Source organism: Lampetra fluviatilis, chromosome 14, assembly GCF_964198595.1.
Source record: "Lampetra fluviatilis chromosome 14, kcLamFluv1.1, whole genome shotgun sequence".
In the NCBI taxonomy this organism is placed as follows: Eukaryota; Metazoa; Chordata; class Hyperoartia; order Petromyzontiformes; family Petromyzontidae; genus Lampetra; species Lampetra fluviatilis.
This window is the reverse complement of record NC_136288.1, coordinates 3,579,167-3,593,090: the sequence shown is the minus strand read 5'-3', so window position 1 is coordinate 3,593,090 and position 13,924 is coordinate 3,579,167. Positions and strand designations below refer to the sequence as shown.

General features: G+C 47.6%; 1 protein-coding gene across 6 annotated transcripts in view; it reads right to left on the bottom strand.

Moving 5' to 3' along the window:
- The window catches only part of STAU2 (staufen double-stranded RNA binding protein 2), a 38,583-nt gene that overhangs the window by 22,594 nt on the left and 2,065 nt on the right, over positions 1-13,924 (bottom strand). For 3 of the 6 annotated variants that reach the window (XM_078862600.1, XM_078862598.1, XM_078862599.1), the window contains exons 2-9: positions 9,509-9,692; positions 8,256-8,386; positions 5,848-6,007; positions 4,458-4,611; positions 4,057-4,170; positions 3,164-3,335; positions 1,571-1,681; positions 276-491 (exon numbers count right to left, since the gene is read on the bottom strand). In XM_078862600.1, the coding sequence (XP_078718726.1) occupies positions 276-491; positions 1,571-1,681; positions 3,164-3,335; positions 4,057-4,170; positions 4,458-4,611; positions 5,848-6,007; positions 8,256-8,386; positions 9,509-9,686 (1,236 nt within the window). In that variant the 5' untranslated portion in view covers positions 9,687-9,692. The remainder of the gene's footprint in view (positions 1-275; positions 492-1,570; positions 1,682-3,163; positions 3,336-4,056; positions 4,171-4,457; positions 4,612-5,847; positions 6,008-8,255; positions 8,387-9,508; positions 9,693-13,924) is intronic. The other 3 variants (XM_078862601.1, XM_078862602.1, XM_078862603.1) reach the window with 3 other exon arrangements.

The window sequence follows — 13,924 nt, the reverse complement described above, 5'->3', positions numbered from 1 at the left end:
GGTGATCGTTTCATGTGCAGTGGGAGTTTGTTCCAGTGAAGGGGAGCAAGAAGGGGAAAAGGAACGACATCGTGATTGGGTGCAGGGCGAGGGAAGCACAGAGAGGGACAGAAGAGATTGGGAGTGTAGAAGACGGGACAAGACATCGTAAGAAATCGCATGACACCTGTGCCGTGTGCGCACGTGTGGCCCACAACCAACGTGGGCGCATGCGCCAAGACCCAGGCGCCCACCACCATCCTCCGCACCGCAACGCCACGGGGCCGAGGCCTCACCTTCACGATCGACTTGGGTTTCTTCTTGAAGAGCGTGGGCCGCGGTTTTTCCACGACGGGCAGGGGCGGCAGCTTGAACAGCTCGGCCAGCACGATAGCGGCCGCCTTCTTCTTGGACAGCTTCTTGCTCTTGCCTTCCTCCTCGGCGGAGAACTGCCCCACCGAGAGCCTCGTCACAAAGCTCTTCATGTGCGGGGGGCCGCTCTCCCGCACCACCTGCACAGGGCGCACGCAGCGCGATGGCTCAGGGACTCGCAGGGACTCTAACTATATATTTTTATTTTACCAGGTGAGGCCCACTGAACTATATAGCTCTTGTACAAAAGGGACCTGATTGCCCAATGTAGAGGCTTATCATGTGGAAATGTATAACAGCCAAATACTCTAAACGCATGTTTCTAATTGTGGAGGGAAAAAACAAAGGACCCGTAGAAAAATCTACGCGACCACGTGGAGAACATGCAAACTCCAAATATACAGGCATTAGTGTCGTGATCAAACCCACAACCTCCTGCATACCAGGCGAGGTATTTAACGTCTCGCTACCGTAGTACCCCAACGGTGGCGTCGTGAAGACGCCAACGCTGGGCACACCAACCAAGCCGGCGTCTACTCCTCCGTCACCGGTCAGACGCTGTCCCCACCTGCTGCCCGACAACTGCTTCCCAATGCCTTCGAAGTAAACAAACTCACCGAGCGTTGTTGTGCAGCATTGTGCGATAAAAAAAATATTGAAATTACACTAGATCCTTCTCCACGTATCATAAAGATCTTGTTTTATTCATATTTGGATACACAGAACGAGTGTCCGTTCGTATATATTAAAATATTTATTCAGTCCCATCAGCCTATTGGCTTCCCAGACTAGTAAGCAGATGGACTCACAAACATTTGATTTGTATGTGAAGACAGACGGAATGTCTGCTTATCTACATTTACTTCAGTGTAGTTTGTTGGCCTTTTGTAGGAGTTACGTAAGAATGTGGCTGCTGGGTCCTGTAAATACAATGAACTAAGGAATTCTGGGAAGGGGTCACGTGACAGGAAGTGGCAGTAGCCTAACGGACAGTTCCTGCAGCAAGTCAGGAACCAAATGGTGCTCAGGACCACGGGGAACAGGGCAACTATCTGCTAAACAATGCAACTGTCGGCGAAAACATTTAACGGTCTTCGATACCTGCCACTATGGAGCTGTTTGCTAAACCTGGCACCGATCCGCCTGCCTCCTGGTGTTGGCACCAGTCGGTGATGAGGGCCTTGTCATCTCGGGAGAGGCGTCGTGCCAAACCTGTCACCTCGAAGTTGACGGGCAAGTTCCTCTTGAGCGCGATCTCAAACACCTGGCTGATCTCAGACTTGTTGGCGTCGTGGTCGTTCTCCTCGTCCTCATCCTCGTTCCCATTCTCCTATAACCGTGAGCCACACGCACATGCACACACCGTTACATAAGTAACATAGGTACGCAAAGACAAAGATCCCCCGGGTAGCATACACATGCTGGGGTAGGTTCTGTTAGCCAGCGCTTATATGAATGCCGCTGTGGTGCACAAGGGGGTGGTGTGGCCAGCACCATGCTTAAAGACCTGTGTCTGCCAAGTGCAGATGTTTACACACTGCACCAGGTACACACTGCACTAGCAGTGATTTCTCTTAAACCCAGGAGCAGTTTAAGAGAAATCAGCACTGATGTCGTATGTAGCCGAAAATTAAACTCAGGCTGTTGCATTTGTAGCGCAGTGCACTGCGTGTGTGTGTGTGTACATATGTACACACACACACATGCACATATATACACAGTTATATACGCACACACGTATAGACAAACAAAGACAAAGATCCCCGTAAAGCCTTGACATAATATGGGGCAAGTTCTGTCAGCGAGCACCTATTGAGGCCGGTAATGTATACGAGGGGGTGGGTAGCCAGCACCACGCCCACCGCCTTTCTCTCCCCAGTGATGTTTAACACACCGCACCAGATACTCATCATGTATAGACACACACACAGTTACACGAATGCACATACAAAGACACATCCCAAATTCAGCGGACCATTTCTTCTCAAAGAAACAGTACAATCAAATAAAAGTGCTCCTTGGCAACCACTGATTAGTCAAAGGAATCAGTGCAGCCCTATCATTTATTTCTCATGCCACGATTGGCAGAAGGGCTTCAACTAGAGGCAGCTCAAGAGAGCCCCTCCAGATGATAGCCAGCAGACGTCTTGGAAGAGATGGGCGTATCCACACTTTACTCCAGCATACATGCCCTGCTAACAAACTAACTCTGGCGCATCCATTTATAATACTGCTGGGTGGACATAGGGGGATTAAAACAAAAAGTGCACCGTCGTTTCAACTGGCATGCACGGAGATCAAACCAGAGATGCTTTGATTACAAATCCAGCGTGCGAAACCATAATTCATAGTCACTTAATAAATTCGGTATTTGGGACATTCTTAAAGTGCAGGATGATCGCGAAATTGCTATATTTCACAGGTCGATATAGTGTGCTCGTGGGGAGTGATGTTGCTATGGCCTACTCTTTTACAATGGGATCAGAGGATCTTTAACGTTGACAATGAAGCAGAGGGTGTATTTTGTAAGGTTGATACACCCGTAGTAACAGCCAGGGTGACCTGCAGGCTTTGAACCGCAAACCTCAGCAACGAGCGACGGACGTTCTAACGCGGGCCATGTCACCGCCACATTACACAACCCCCGATTCGTCAACAACCGGCGTGGAAATGTGCAGAGCGGCAAGCAGCTTTTTTTTCACCCTCGGCCTCACTTGTAAGGGCGACGACGGGTCTCAACGAGCTGTCGCCTGCTTTGTCATGAAAGGAAGCCGGCTCCGTCCAAGCCGTTGGTGGTGCAGCAGAGCATAACCTGTGTGTCGGGCGCAGGCTTGGGAGGCAGCGGGTCGCTTTGAAGGTCCTTGAGCGCGTTGCTGGCAGCGTTGTGGCGCGCGGCCTGCCGCGTACGGCCCTCCCCCGTGAACTTGCGCTCGCCCACCTGCAGCTCCACCAGGAAGGCGCGTGGCATCGGGGGGTGGTGGTACCTGCCCGGCCAGAATCGCCAAACAAATGGGGTCACAATGCAACAGGGATCCAGTGACACAGCGTGGTTGGAATGTGTCCCGGTGTAAGAAATGCAATGAGGCACCGTGAATACTTTCCCTCCCCCCCCTCCCCCTTCATAACCTGGCACATCGGCCGCTCTGGTCCATGGGTCTGCCCCAGTGCAGTTGTACCACCTGCACACTCAATAGCTACACTATTGGATCCAGGGGAGTGTGGCAATAATGACCGAGGCTTTACAGGTTGGGGAAATGAGAGATGAGAGGCAGAAACTTCTTGAGATGTCACCCAAACATCTGTCTTGACGACTGGCTTTGCACACAACGCATGTTTGTGTAAGCGTGTACATGAACTGTGCATGTGTGTACATATGTGTGCGAGACCGTGACGATGTGTATGCATGGATGTGTGGTTTATGTGTTGTGCATGAGCTCATGAGTATGTGTGCACACAACACCAAGTAAGCGTACACGTATGTGTAAAAGAAAATGAATGTGCACTTATGCGTCTGCATGTGAGCCAAGTACATTTGCATGAGCATGTCCGATGTGTGTGTGCGCACGTGTACACATTGCTGTGTGTGAGCAATGCGCGGGTGTGATTATGTGTTTCCATGCACGTGAGCTTGCATGTGCGAGTGGTGTGGATGTGTGCACTAAATTTAGGCGGCAGGGTGGCACAGTGGCAACATTTGTGTCTCACAGAAGGAAGGGCATGGATTCGATTTCCGGCTCGGGCGCCTTTCTGTGTGGAGTTTGTATGTTCTCCCCCTGTTCTGCATGGGTTTCCTCCGGGTCCTCAGGTTTCCTCCCATAGCTAAAAAAAAAAACATACAATGTAACTGGCATTGGACAAACATCCCAATGCTGAAAAAATATCTGCAAATTACTCAATTGGGATTAAACACAGCAGCAACAGTACCCCCCCCCCCCCGTACTGCGAAAACTCGGTAGGACCTTGCTGATAGTCTTGTGACTCAGTAAGATAAAAATGTGTGCGTGTCAAAGTGCACGTGTGTATGCCTATATACAAGTGGTATAATGCGCAAGTGAATTCTGTGAGTGAACGCGCACGTGCGTGCACGCATGCTTGCAGATCACGACCTCTGGTGCGGCATGCCGCGGTAGTTGTAGTTTGGCCGATATCCGGGCATGGGCGGCGGGTCAAAGTGTCGGTAGAACACGGGCAGGCCCAGCTTCATGGCCATCCCATTGAGCTCCACGGTGGGTGTGATGCTCCCTGCGGGCAGCATAAAAACTGCGGCCATGTCACCACACACTGCGCCATGTCCCACAGATGCTCCGAACCAATGTCGGACTAACCGGCTGTGCCACCCATCGCTGTGGCCTCTTGCCACCAGAAGCCACGTGGGTGCATCATGTGTCTGATACCCGTGCTATGGGTGGTTATCCATTTACTCGAATGATAGCACAGTCCGTGCAGACAATGCGAGTCAAGAGGAAGAGGAATGGAGATTAATGGAAGGTACAAGTTACATGAGTGAATACTGTACAACACTGTATACATGTTCATCATTTATTGTCAATCCACTGCAGAATGAGAGCCTCCCCATGCTGCGCAGGTGGGGGTCATGTGACCATACTTCACCGTGTTGGTGAATGCAGTTTGGTATAGGGGGAAGCATAGATGTTAGAAGCATAGTACAGTACAAACATTAATTTTGCTGCACTGCCCTCTGCTGCCTACATAGCCCCGTAACAACCTACGACACCTGTTTTGTGCAAGGTAATCACCCATCGAAGTTCTAGTCCAGGCTCAAGCCTACTGAGCTTCTGAGATCTAGTGAGATCGGGCGCATTGCGGGTGATATGATCACAGGCACAATGCTCAACACAGGAGTGACAATACGAGTGGAAAATGAAAGCCAGCATCTGTAGTGGCATGTGGACACATCATGGTGTGTATGCACCAGTGTTTCTCTATTTACAGCATGTAATTACTACCATGTGTGTGTATGCAAATGCATGTGCATACGTGCCCAAGTGTGTGTGCGCATGACCAGCGGTAGTCAGAGGTCGCAATCGGGTACCCGATGCCCGTACCCTACCCGATACCCGGGTACGGGTACCCGTTTGCGACCCTGGTGCGGCCGGGTACGGGTAAGGAATCAAAACCCGTTTGTGACCTCTGGCGGTAGTATAGAAGTTAGCACAATGTGCACTGTGCTATGCACCCGGCGGCCCGAGTTCGATTCCCTTTCACGGCTAACATCAGTGGCGAATATCTGCACCAGTTCTAGACCTCCCCTAGGTCAACTCAGCTTCAAACGAGGAGCAGGTGTGGTGTATAAACATCACCACTGGGGAGACAAACTGCGGCTTGGCATGCTGCTGGCTACCCGCCCCCTCGTGTCCCATGCCGGCCTTCATAGGTGCTGCTCGCTAACTGCACTTGCCCCAACAGTCTGTTACGGGCTACACGGGGGATCATCTTTGTCTCGGTGTCCCTATACACGAGTGGCCCGAGCCGCACCTGGGTTGGTGCCAAGGTTGTGCTTGGGTGGGCGAGCGGGCGGCCGGGGCAGCGCCGTCTCGGCGAGGGCACGCGTGGCAGCCGAGTGTTGCGCCTTCTTGATGCTGCTGCCTTCGGCCTCCCAGGTCTGCTCCCCCAGCGCCAGCTCGACCGTGAACAACTGGGCGCGAGCATGGTGGCAAGCGGGGGAACAAGGCACGACTCAAAACACATGCAACAACAACGACCACTGCGGTTCACCGTTAAGTGGCGGTGACGTCACCACGGCGCTTGTGCCATGCTAGGTGCACTTTGAGGCCACGTGAAGTGTCGAAGGCCCGCTGGCAGGAGGAGGTCACGGAACAGACCCAGGTGCCATGGATTGACTGAGAAGACTGGCAGAACACATGCTGACACACACACACCGTGCATTGGTAGCACACATCATTACTGCCATCACCTAATACTAATAATTTGGCATGTGACGTTGCATTAGGCACGTACAAGGAATGATGGTCGGAGTACATGTATGTCCAATGGGGAGGTACAACAATAGAATCTGCTTCTGTACAGGTAATAGGCAGATTCTTGGTTCTTTCGGTAAAGTCACGTAGAAGGGAAGTAATACAATAATAAAAATAAAACATAATAGAATGAAATAATTCTCACGACGTTTCGGCTACAACGCAAGCAGCCGCCCTCAGGTGAAGAATGAGACACTACCAAGCTAGGAGCTTATATAAAAACTGGGTTGGAGGTGGAAGAGCGCCTTAACACGAAAGCTTTAAATCGAAAAATAGGCAGATTGTTACTTCAAAGGGCAATGATGGACGGCTTGGGGAGGCCTTAATCCAGCTGTGTATTGATCATGGCTACTGATGATGACGATGACTGATGTATTGGTTCATTGATTATTATAAATTCCTATTGTGCATTGTACAATCAACCGTCACGCATAAATTGAATGTATAATGCACGCGTCAAATTGTGCATGTTAGAAACAATCGTTATACAGGTGACCCCCGACTTACGACTGCCATCGTCCTGGAACCAATTAGATCGTAGGTGCGGGGATCGCCTGGACATTGGTATACTTTGTGGGGCACTGTGTTGTGCGCATCAGATGGTAGTGCAGTAAAATACATAGTTATACCGTACGTCTATGCTATCATGTCGCTGCTCCCAGCTTTCACCAACCCGCACTGTCCAGCATGGTGAAGTATGGTCAAATAACCCCCAAAACCTGCATGGCGTGGGTAGGATCCCATCCAGCAGTGGATTGACGAAAGGGCTGTACAAATCCTTATGCGATATAGTATTATTTTATGCAAACTCTACAGCCACTAGATTATACATGCAGCACAACGCTAAACCGTAGAATGTATTATGAAATCGAATCGCGACCCTGAATTGTGAATTTCATCGAAATGTTATGCGTATTAAGGACGTCAAAACATATGCTTCCATGGTTCAGTGAGTCATTATTTGGGGTCATGCCACGATTAAAACATCTCTTCTTTAAGGAAGACAATGGGCTACCCATAGAAACGCCTGGGAAACATTTTGTTCGTCCGCCCATACAAGATCATTTAGTTTTTACGAAAACTAGAAAACCCTTAAAGCGATCGCCACAAAATTCAGCACAGAATTTACCAACACCAACTGCCAGATCTGCATCGAATTGGGAATGGACTAGCAATTAAATAATTCAACACTGTGTCATGTTAGAAAATGTTACGCTGCATATCATAACATTTATAACGGGTGTCTTGCATGGAGAACGGAATTGAGTCTTCCTTAATTAACTAGTATGACAGCTTGTTTTGTTAAAAGGGTTAGGGTGTGATGGTTTAACCCCCACATTGATTTGATGAATTGTCATAAACCGGGGTTGCATTTTATTCCAATAATTGTTTAATTTTTGTTATAATTGTTGTCTCGTTTGGAATTGTTTCTCACTTGCTCCGTATGCTCTCTATTTTCTCGATTAGCTCTCTTCACTTACTACAGCGACTTTGGCTGTAACGGTTCCACCTGAAGACGGACGCTTGTGTTGCCTCCGAAACGTCGTGATTGAATTTAGTTGTTTTCATTTATTTTATTTTATTATTTTTTACCTGCGTGACTTTACCGAAAAAACCAAAGAGTATGAATCCTTGCAGTCACGAAAGCTTCAAATCTAGAATTGCTCCGTATGCTTTGTTTGTTCCACGTGCCTGCATGTAACGGTAGCCTACGTAAATGGTACGCTTAAAACTCTTGGTATACGTCACAATTTCATATGTTTGGCTCCATCGGCTAGATCAGTACCTGGCCTCACCCAAACATTAATTACGAACAAATTAAATAACTGCTAATGCCTCAGGCAATGGCCCTGCATCACACCACTGCGTGAAACACTGACGGCCTACAGTGACCGGGCGACGCACCTTGGCATGTGCGGGCCCCTCCTCCCGCACCAGCTTGTACTGGGCCTGCAGCTTGTTGTAGCGGGCCAGCTCATTCACCAGACACATTGGGGTCTTCTCTTTGGGGTTTGCCATGTTTTCCTCCAGAGATACTGTGGCAGACACGCACAGTATTATGTACACAAACACAAAGAAAAAGATTTCCCCCCCCCCCCTATAGCCTTGACAAGATTGTTGGGGCAAGTGCTGTTAGCGAGCACCTATGAAGGCTGGCACGCAAACGAGGTGGTGGGTGGCCAGCACTACACCTGGCCACTTTTGTCTCCCTAGTGGCAACATGTTTAACACATCGCACTAAGTACTCATTTGAGGCTGAGTCGACCTAGAGGAGGCCCAGGACCGGTTCAGATCATCATCACTGGTGTTGGCCGTGAGCAGGAAATGAACTCGGTTTGCCGGGTTCGAAACACGTACATATACACACACACACAAAGAAAATATCCACAAAGACAACAGATACTCAAAAATACAGATATATATAAAGAAGACAAAGATAATGCCCCTTATTTTGCCATCATGACCAAACTATAAAGCGCTGGTGTGACCAATTCTAGGCCGATTGCAAAAAGCAGTACACGTGGATAAAAATCAAGCCCCGAAATACAGGTTAATAGTGCAATGTACAAATACCACTTGGCCACCATGACGTACTAGCACACTACAAACACCAAGTTTCAGCACAAAGTATTTAGACTACTGGAGCAGGTGTTGGTAATAAGCAAATATTAAGGCCAGCAGAGTACAGAAGGGGACAGTGTAGACGGGACTGAGAAGAGCCACCTTTGTTTACCCAGTTTTGAAATTAATTTAAGGCCGAGTTTAGCGAGGAAGAGGCCCAGGACCAGTTATGATACCGCTTGCCAACGATGTTAGCTGTGGAATGGAATTGAAAGCAGGTTACTGAGTTTGTGGCACAGTGGGTCAACGACTCCACCACCAAAGCTTAAATGCCTCGTGCAGCACAGAGTCCAGATTTCACAAGTAAGCAACATATATTTGTAAGACTGAATTGGCAGTGGTGTGCAAGCACACATGACAGAAACTCAACACATACGTCAATAGCTTTGCCACAAAAAGGAAAATTATATAACAGGTGACGTTTTTGGAAATTGCCCTACTTCCTAACAGAGCGAGGTTAAATAAATTGAACAACTTATTGAACAAGTCCCATTTCTGAGAAAACGACATCACACACACACACGTTGGAACCTCACCAGAGGACATGCCGTCAATGATGGTGCCGATGGCGTTGGTAGTGGCTGTGACGGGGCACTGACCGGCCGGCGGGGCCAGCAGTGGGCTTGTGGGCTCCAGGCCGCACGCGTCACCGGCCACAGAGGGGAGGGGGGCACCCACAGACAGAGCCGGGGCCGCGACCGAGACCTGCGCCATCCTCTGCTGCAGAGGGTGCCAACGGCAGAGGAGAAGACATGGGGGTGAAGGGAGAGAATTAGGACTCTGCTTACCCAGGATTGGCCCAGGTTCTGCATCAGGGCCTAGGTCCATGTCCCCACTCTGTGAGCGGTGAGGCTCTGTGGATTCTGCCCCTGGATGGCTCCCCTCCTCTTCACTTTCCTTCAGTCAGAAGGTGGATGTTGTAAATGGAGGGACATTTTTTTAAAAGTTGGTTTTAGATCAAATTTCCATAGGCATGGGTTAACGTAGGCTGTTTGTTTTGTCAATGTTTTCTGTGCGTTTTTAAAACACTAACATAGCCAGGAAGACAAACGAAGTGAACATCTAAATTATGTGTTGGGCTTACAGAACTGAGCATGACAAACGAAGTGAACATCTAAATTATGTTTTGGGCTTACAGAACTGAGCATGTGGCTCAGTGTGTGAAGAGATTTCAGAGTCTGCAAGTGGAAGGTTGCCTGATCAATTCATCCCTCTGGGGTTTATAAAACGAGTGTCATTGTGGAAAGTCAACAGTTGTCGTCCGATGGACGAACTTACCTCCACCATAGCATTGTGTAAATTTAAGCAACTGACTCTGGTCTGCAATAAGATGAGCACCACCCTCCGATTATTTGAGCAAATGTTTTTTTCTTACAGTAACTGTAACTTTTTAGAGACGACACTCGTCTTCAACAGTTCATGAACAGCTACAGAGCAGGCACTGATTCATGAATTGTTTGTCTTGGAAGGGGCACTTATGGGGGAGTGCTCTGGCACCACCATTGCCCAGCGATGGCACCGCTGTGTGTTCAACACCTTCAGCCCAGTTTGCTTCCTGCTGGCCTTTCCTCTCCCACAGTGCAAGAGTTAACAGAAAAATCAATCATCACTTTTATGTAAATTGTGCAATGGTAGTGTAAGCTTAACACGTAAGCTTTTGCAAGCACTCAGAACGGACGTTTTTACTGGAATTTCTACAGTTGGCACACCCAAAACATCGTCGTCATCACATCTTGAAATGGACCTCGGGATTCATCTTCTTGGTTCTTTCGGTAAAGTCACGTAGAAGGGAAATAATAAAATAATTAAAATAAAACATAATAAAATAATTCTCATGACGTTTCGGCCACAACGCAAGCAGCCGTCCTCAGGTGAAGAATAAGAATAAATAACGCGATCTAAACCCAAAAACGTTGATTATGAAGAATAGGTCTGTCGGAAAGACAGTGTCTGCATTTCAGACACTGTCTTTGAAATGCAGACACTGTCTTTGAAATGCAGACACTGTCTTTCCGACAGACCTATTCTTCACCTGAGGACGGCTGCTTGCGTTGTGGCCGAAACGTCGCGAGAATTATTTAGTTAAATTTTTATTATTTTATTATTTCCCTTCTACGTGACTTTACCGAAAGAACCAAGAAGATGAATCCCTGCAGTCACGAAAGCTTTAAATCGAAATTGGACCTCGGAAGTTGATGCAACAGATCTAGTTCATTGGGTCTGGCTTCAAAAGATCAGAGGGCTATTAGATTCAGCAGCTCTCTCACCATGACGAAATGGCCATGCTTCCAGCACCATTGGACATGGTTCATGCAAAGCAGGATGAAGGCCTCCTCAAGCCACCAAGTTTCATGACCCTCTTTCCAAAATCTTGCGATGTTAGCAACCCACCTAGAATCTGTACATTAGATTGTTTCATTGCGCAATCTTTGTGAAGGACAACATTTCAAGTGTGTCACCCCATCTGACTGCTACTCCTTTGCGAGTCTCAATCACTGGCCACCATCCATTCACATGACATGTCCTGACTGTTCTTTTCACATACTGTATAAAGTGTCTAGATTAAAAAAATATTCTGCAGAGATGGGGTTGGGCTAAATTCAGTGAAAAACCAGACACTTATATTTGAGTCAATCTAACTCACTAAAACATAAAAGCCTGGCTTAATCTCAATGTGGCTGCGCAGATTCCAGTTGTGGATCTCATGTCAGTAAGTGCACGTCGTAGTTCCAGGCACAAAGCAAACCAGGCTCTATGCAACACGCACTGTCCTGTGGGAGCGGTGTGAAGGGCCTCTGAAGACACATCAGAGAAGCATCGTAAAATCAACAGTCGTTGGTCATTTATGAAAAATGAACTTGGAATTTCCATCAGTGGCTCAGGAGATAAGCATATACAGTATTCATATTTGAGCACAAGCAGGCAATTACATTTCTCTTTCATGTAATTTGAACACTGAAAATAAACCAAATAACTGTTGTTCCATTACTGAGAAAACGACCGATGTGCAGGTGGAGAGATGAGATCCATTCATTCGCAGGAGATGGATTGCAGCATTGCAGAAAGAACCATGAGGGATGGCCACAACTTGGGGAGTCTTCATCCAAAAGTAGATCGACAAAGGCTACAGTTTAACACTTTTTTAGGCATGTACCTGCAATACTGGATTGTTTTGCAACAACTAAAAGTTCAGTTCAAATGTTTGAAAATGCATTACCACTTCCTGAAAACATGATTAAGTTTTGCTCTAATGCTGGCAGTGTCCATTCTGAAAATGTACCAGTGCCTCAATACCTGAGTTTTGTTGGCGTGTAATAATAATGTCATGCGATTTTTTCCCCCAGTTTATTTAAGTAGTCCTATAAAAAAAGAACACTTCCACAAAAGACGTAGTAAACTTGTGCTGTGGCAGATGCTTGTTTGAGCCGTTGTCTCTCACTTCATTGTAGGTGGGAATGAGAGAAAGTGAACTAGGCCGCAAGGCTCACCACGACCTCCTCACGACGCGCACCAACAAGTGGCTGTGCGTGGAGGGATATCGCAAGTAGTGCGAGAGGTGAGGTCTGGATGTGGCATATAGCTAAATGGGCTCAAGTTGAAGAGGATTCATCGCCTGAATTTAACCCCACTCATAGACCACACTGACATTAAGAAATACTGTATACTGAAATCATGTAATCATTGTAAGCTTCCTCACTCATAAAATGCTCAAAAACCTTTTACGTCATTGAATACTGTTATGGACACATTAACAATATCACCAGCCATGAACGATCCACTACTAGATGCCTTCCTAAAGCTGTTGCCATTTCTTACAATCCTGCAATGCACTAATCCACCTACCGCCTGCACACAAGGCGATTTCGCCGCTCAACAATGTGCACGAATCACACAATACTGTACTGCCCTGTTATTAATATCATCCAAGGACTGTAACGTGAACACTGTACGTGGTGTTCAGATGCTTAATTAGAAATCATGCAAGGGAACCATTTGTGCAAAGACCGCATCTCGTTTTTTTTTTAAGGGAGACCGGTAACATTGACACGCTGCGATATTAATGTGAAATAATTGTGCCTGATGGTCTAAATCATGCCACTGCGAGGCTGCAAACCGGCGAGCAAAATGACGGTGGAGATATAATGAACTACACAGACAACGAGAGAGAGAGATGGGCCCGTTCATTCACAAGTGGGTGATGTCATCCTCCCTGTGCCAATGTTAGCGAGCGGATGATGGCCTCAGAGACCCTCTTTTCCCTCAAACTCCCACAGCAACCCATCCACGTCCCCCCCACCGAATTGTGGCAATCCTAGCAAAACTGTCCCCACAACTGCTCACGAAACTAAGTAAAAGCCTACATTGTACAGCAACTGCTTCAATACACATCGACCCCATCAGCCACATCCATATCACAACAGCACCTACCTCTCCCACAACAATGAATCACGTTCATGCTCCCACCGACTCCATCATCATCATCTTCCCTGCACCGCTCCAGACAGCAGAGAACCAATCCCCACTGCCCCTATGAAGCCCTCTCACCATGTACCCTGGTAAGACCCGATCGGTTGCCAAATACATTCAAATTACCAACAATTGGGAGTAATGTAATGTAGACACATATTACCAATTACTTTGTGGTACGTTAATTAGATTGCAATTACAAATGTCTTTAAATTACACATTTGAATTACATGTTGGAAAGATTCTGCCAATTTCCACTCCAAATTGCAGCTTCATCCCATCAGACTTCACAGACAGATCCAACTCCGAACATCAACCACCCCAACAACTCCATCACCCACAATATCCCTGCCAGAGCCCTCGAGATTCCTAAACCATATCACTGCAATGTCCTACTTAGCCCCATCTGATGCCAGACTCATGTCGAGGCCCCATTTAACCCTCCTCTGTTACCCCCATCTTCTTGAAGATACCCCATTTACACA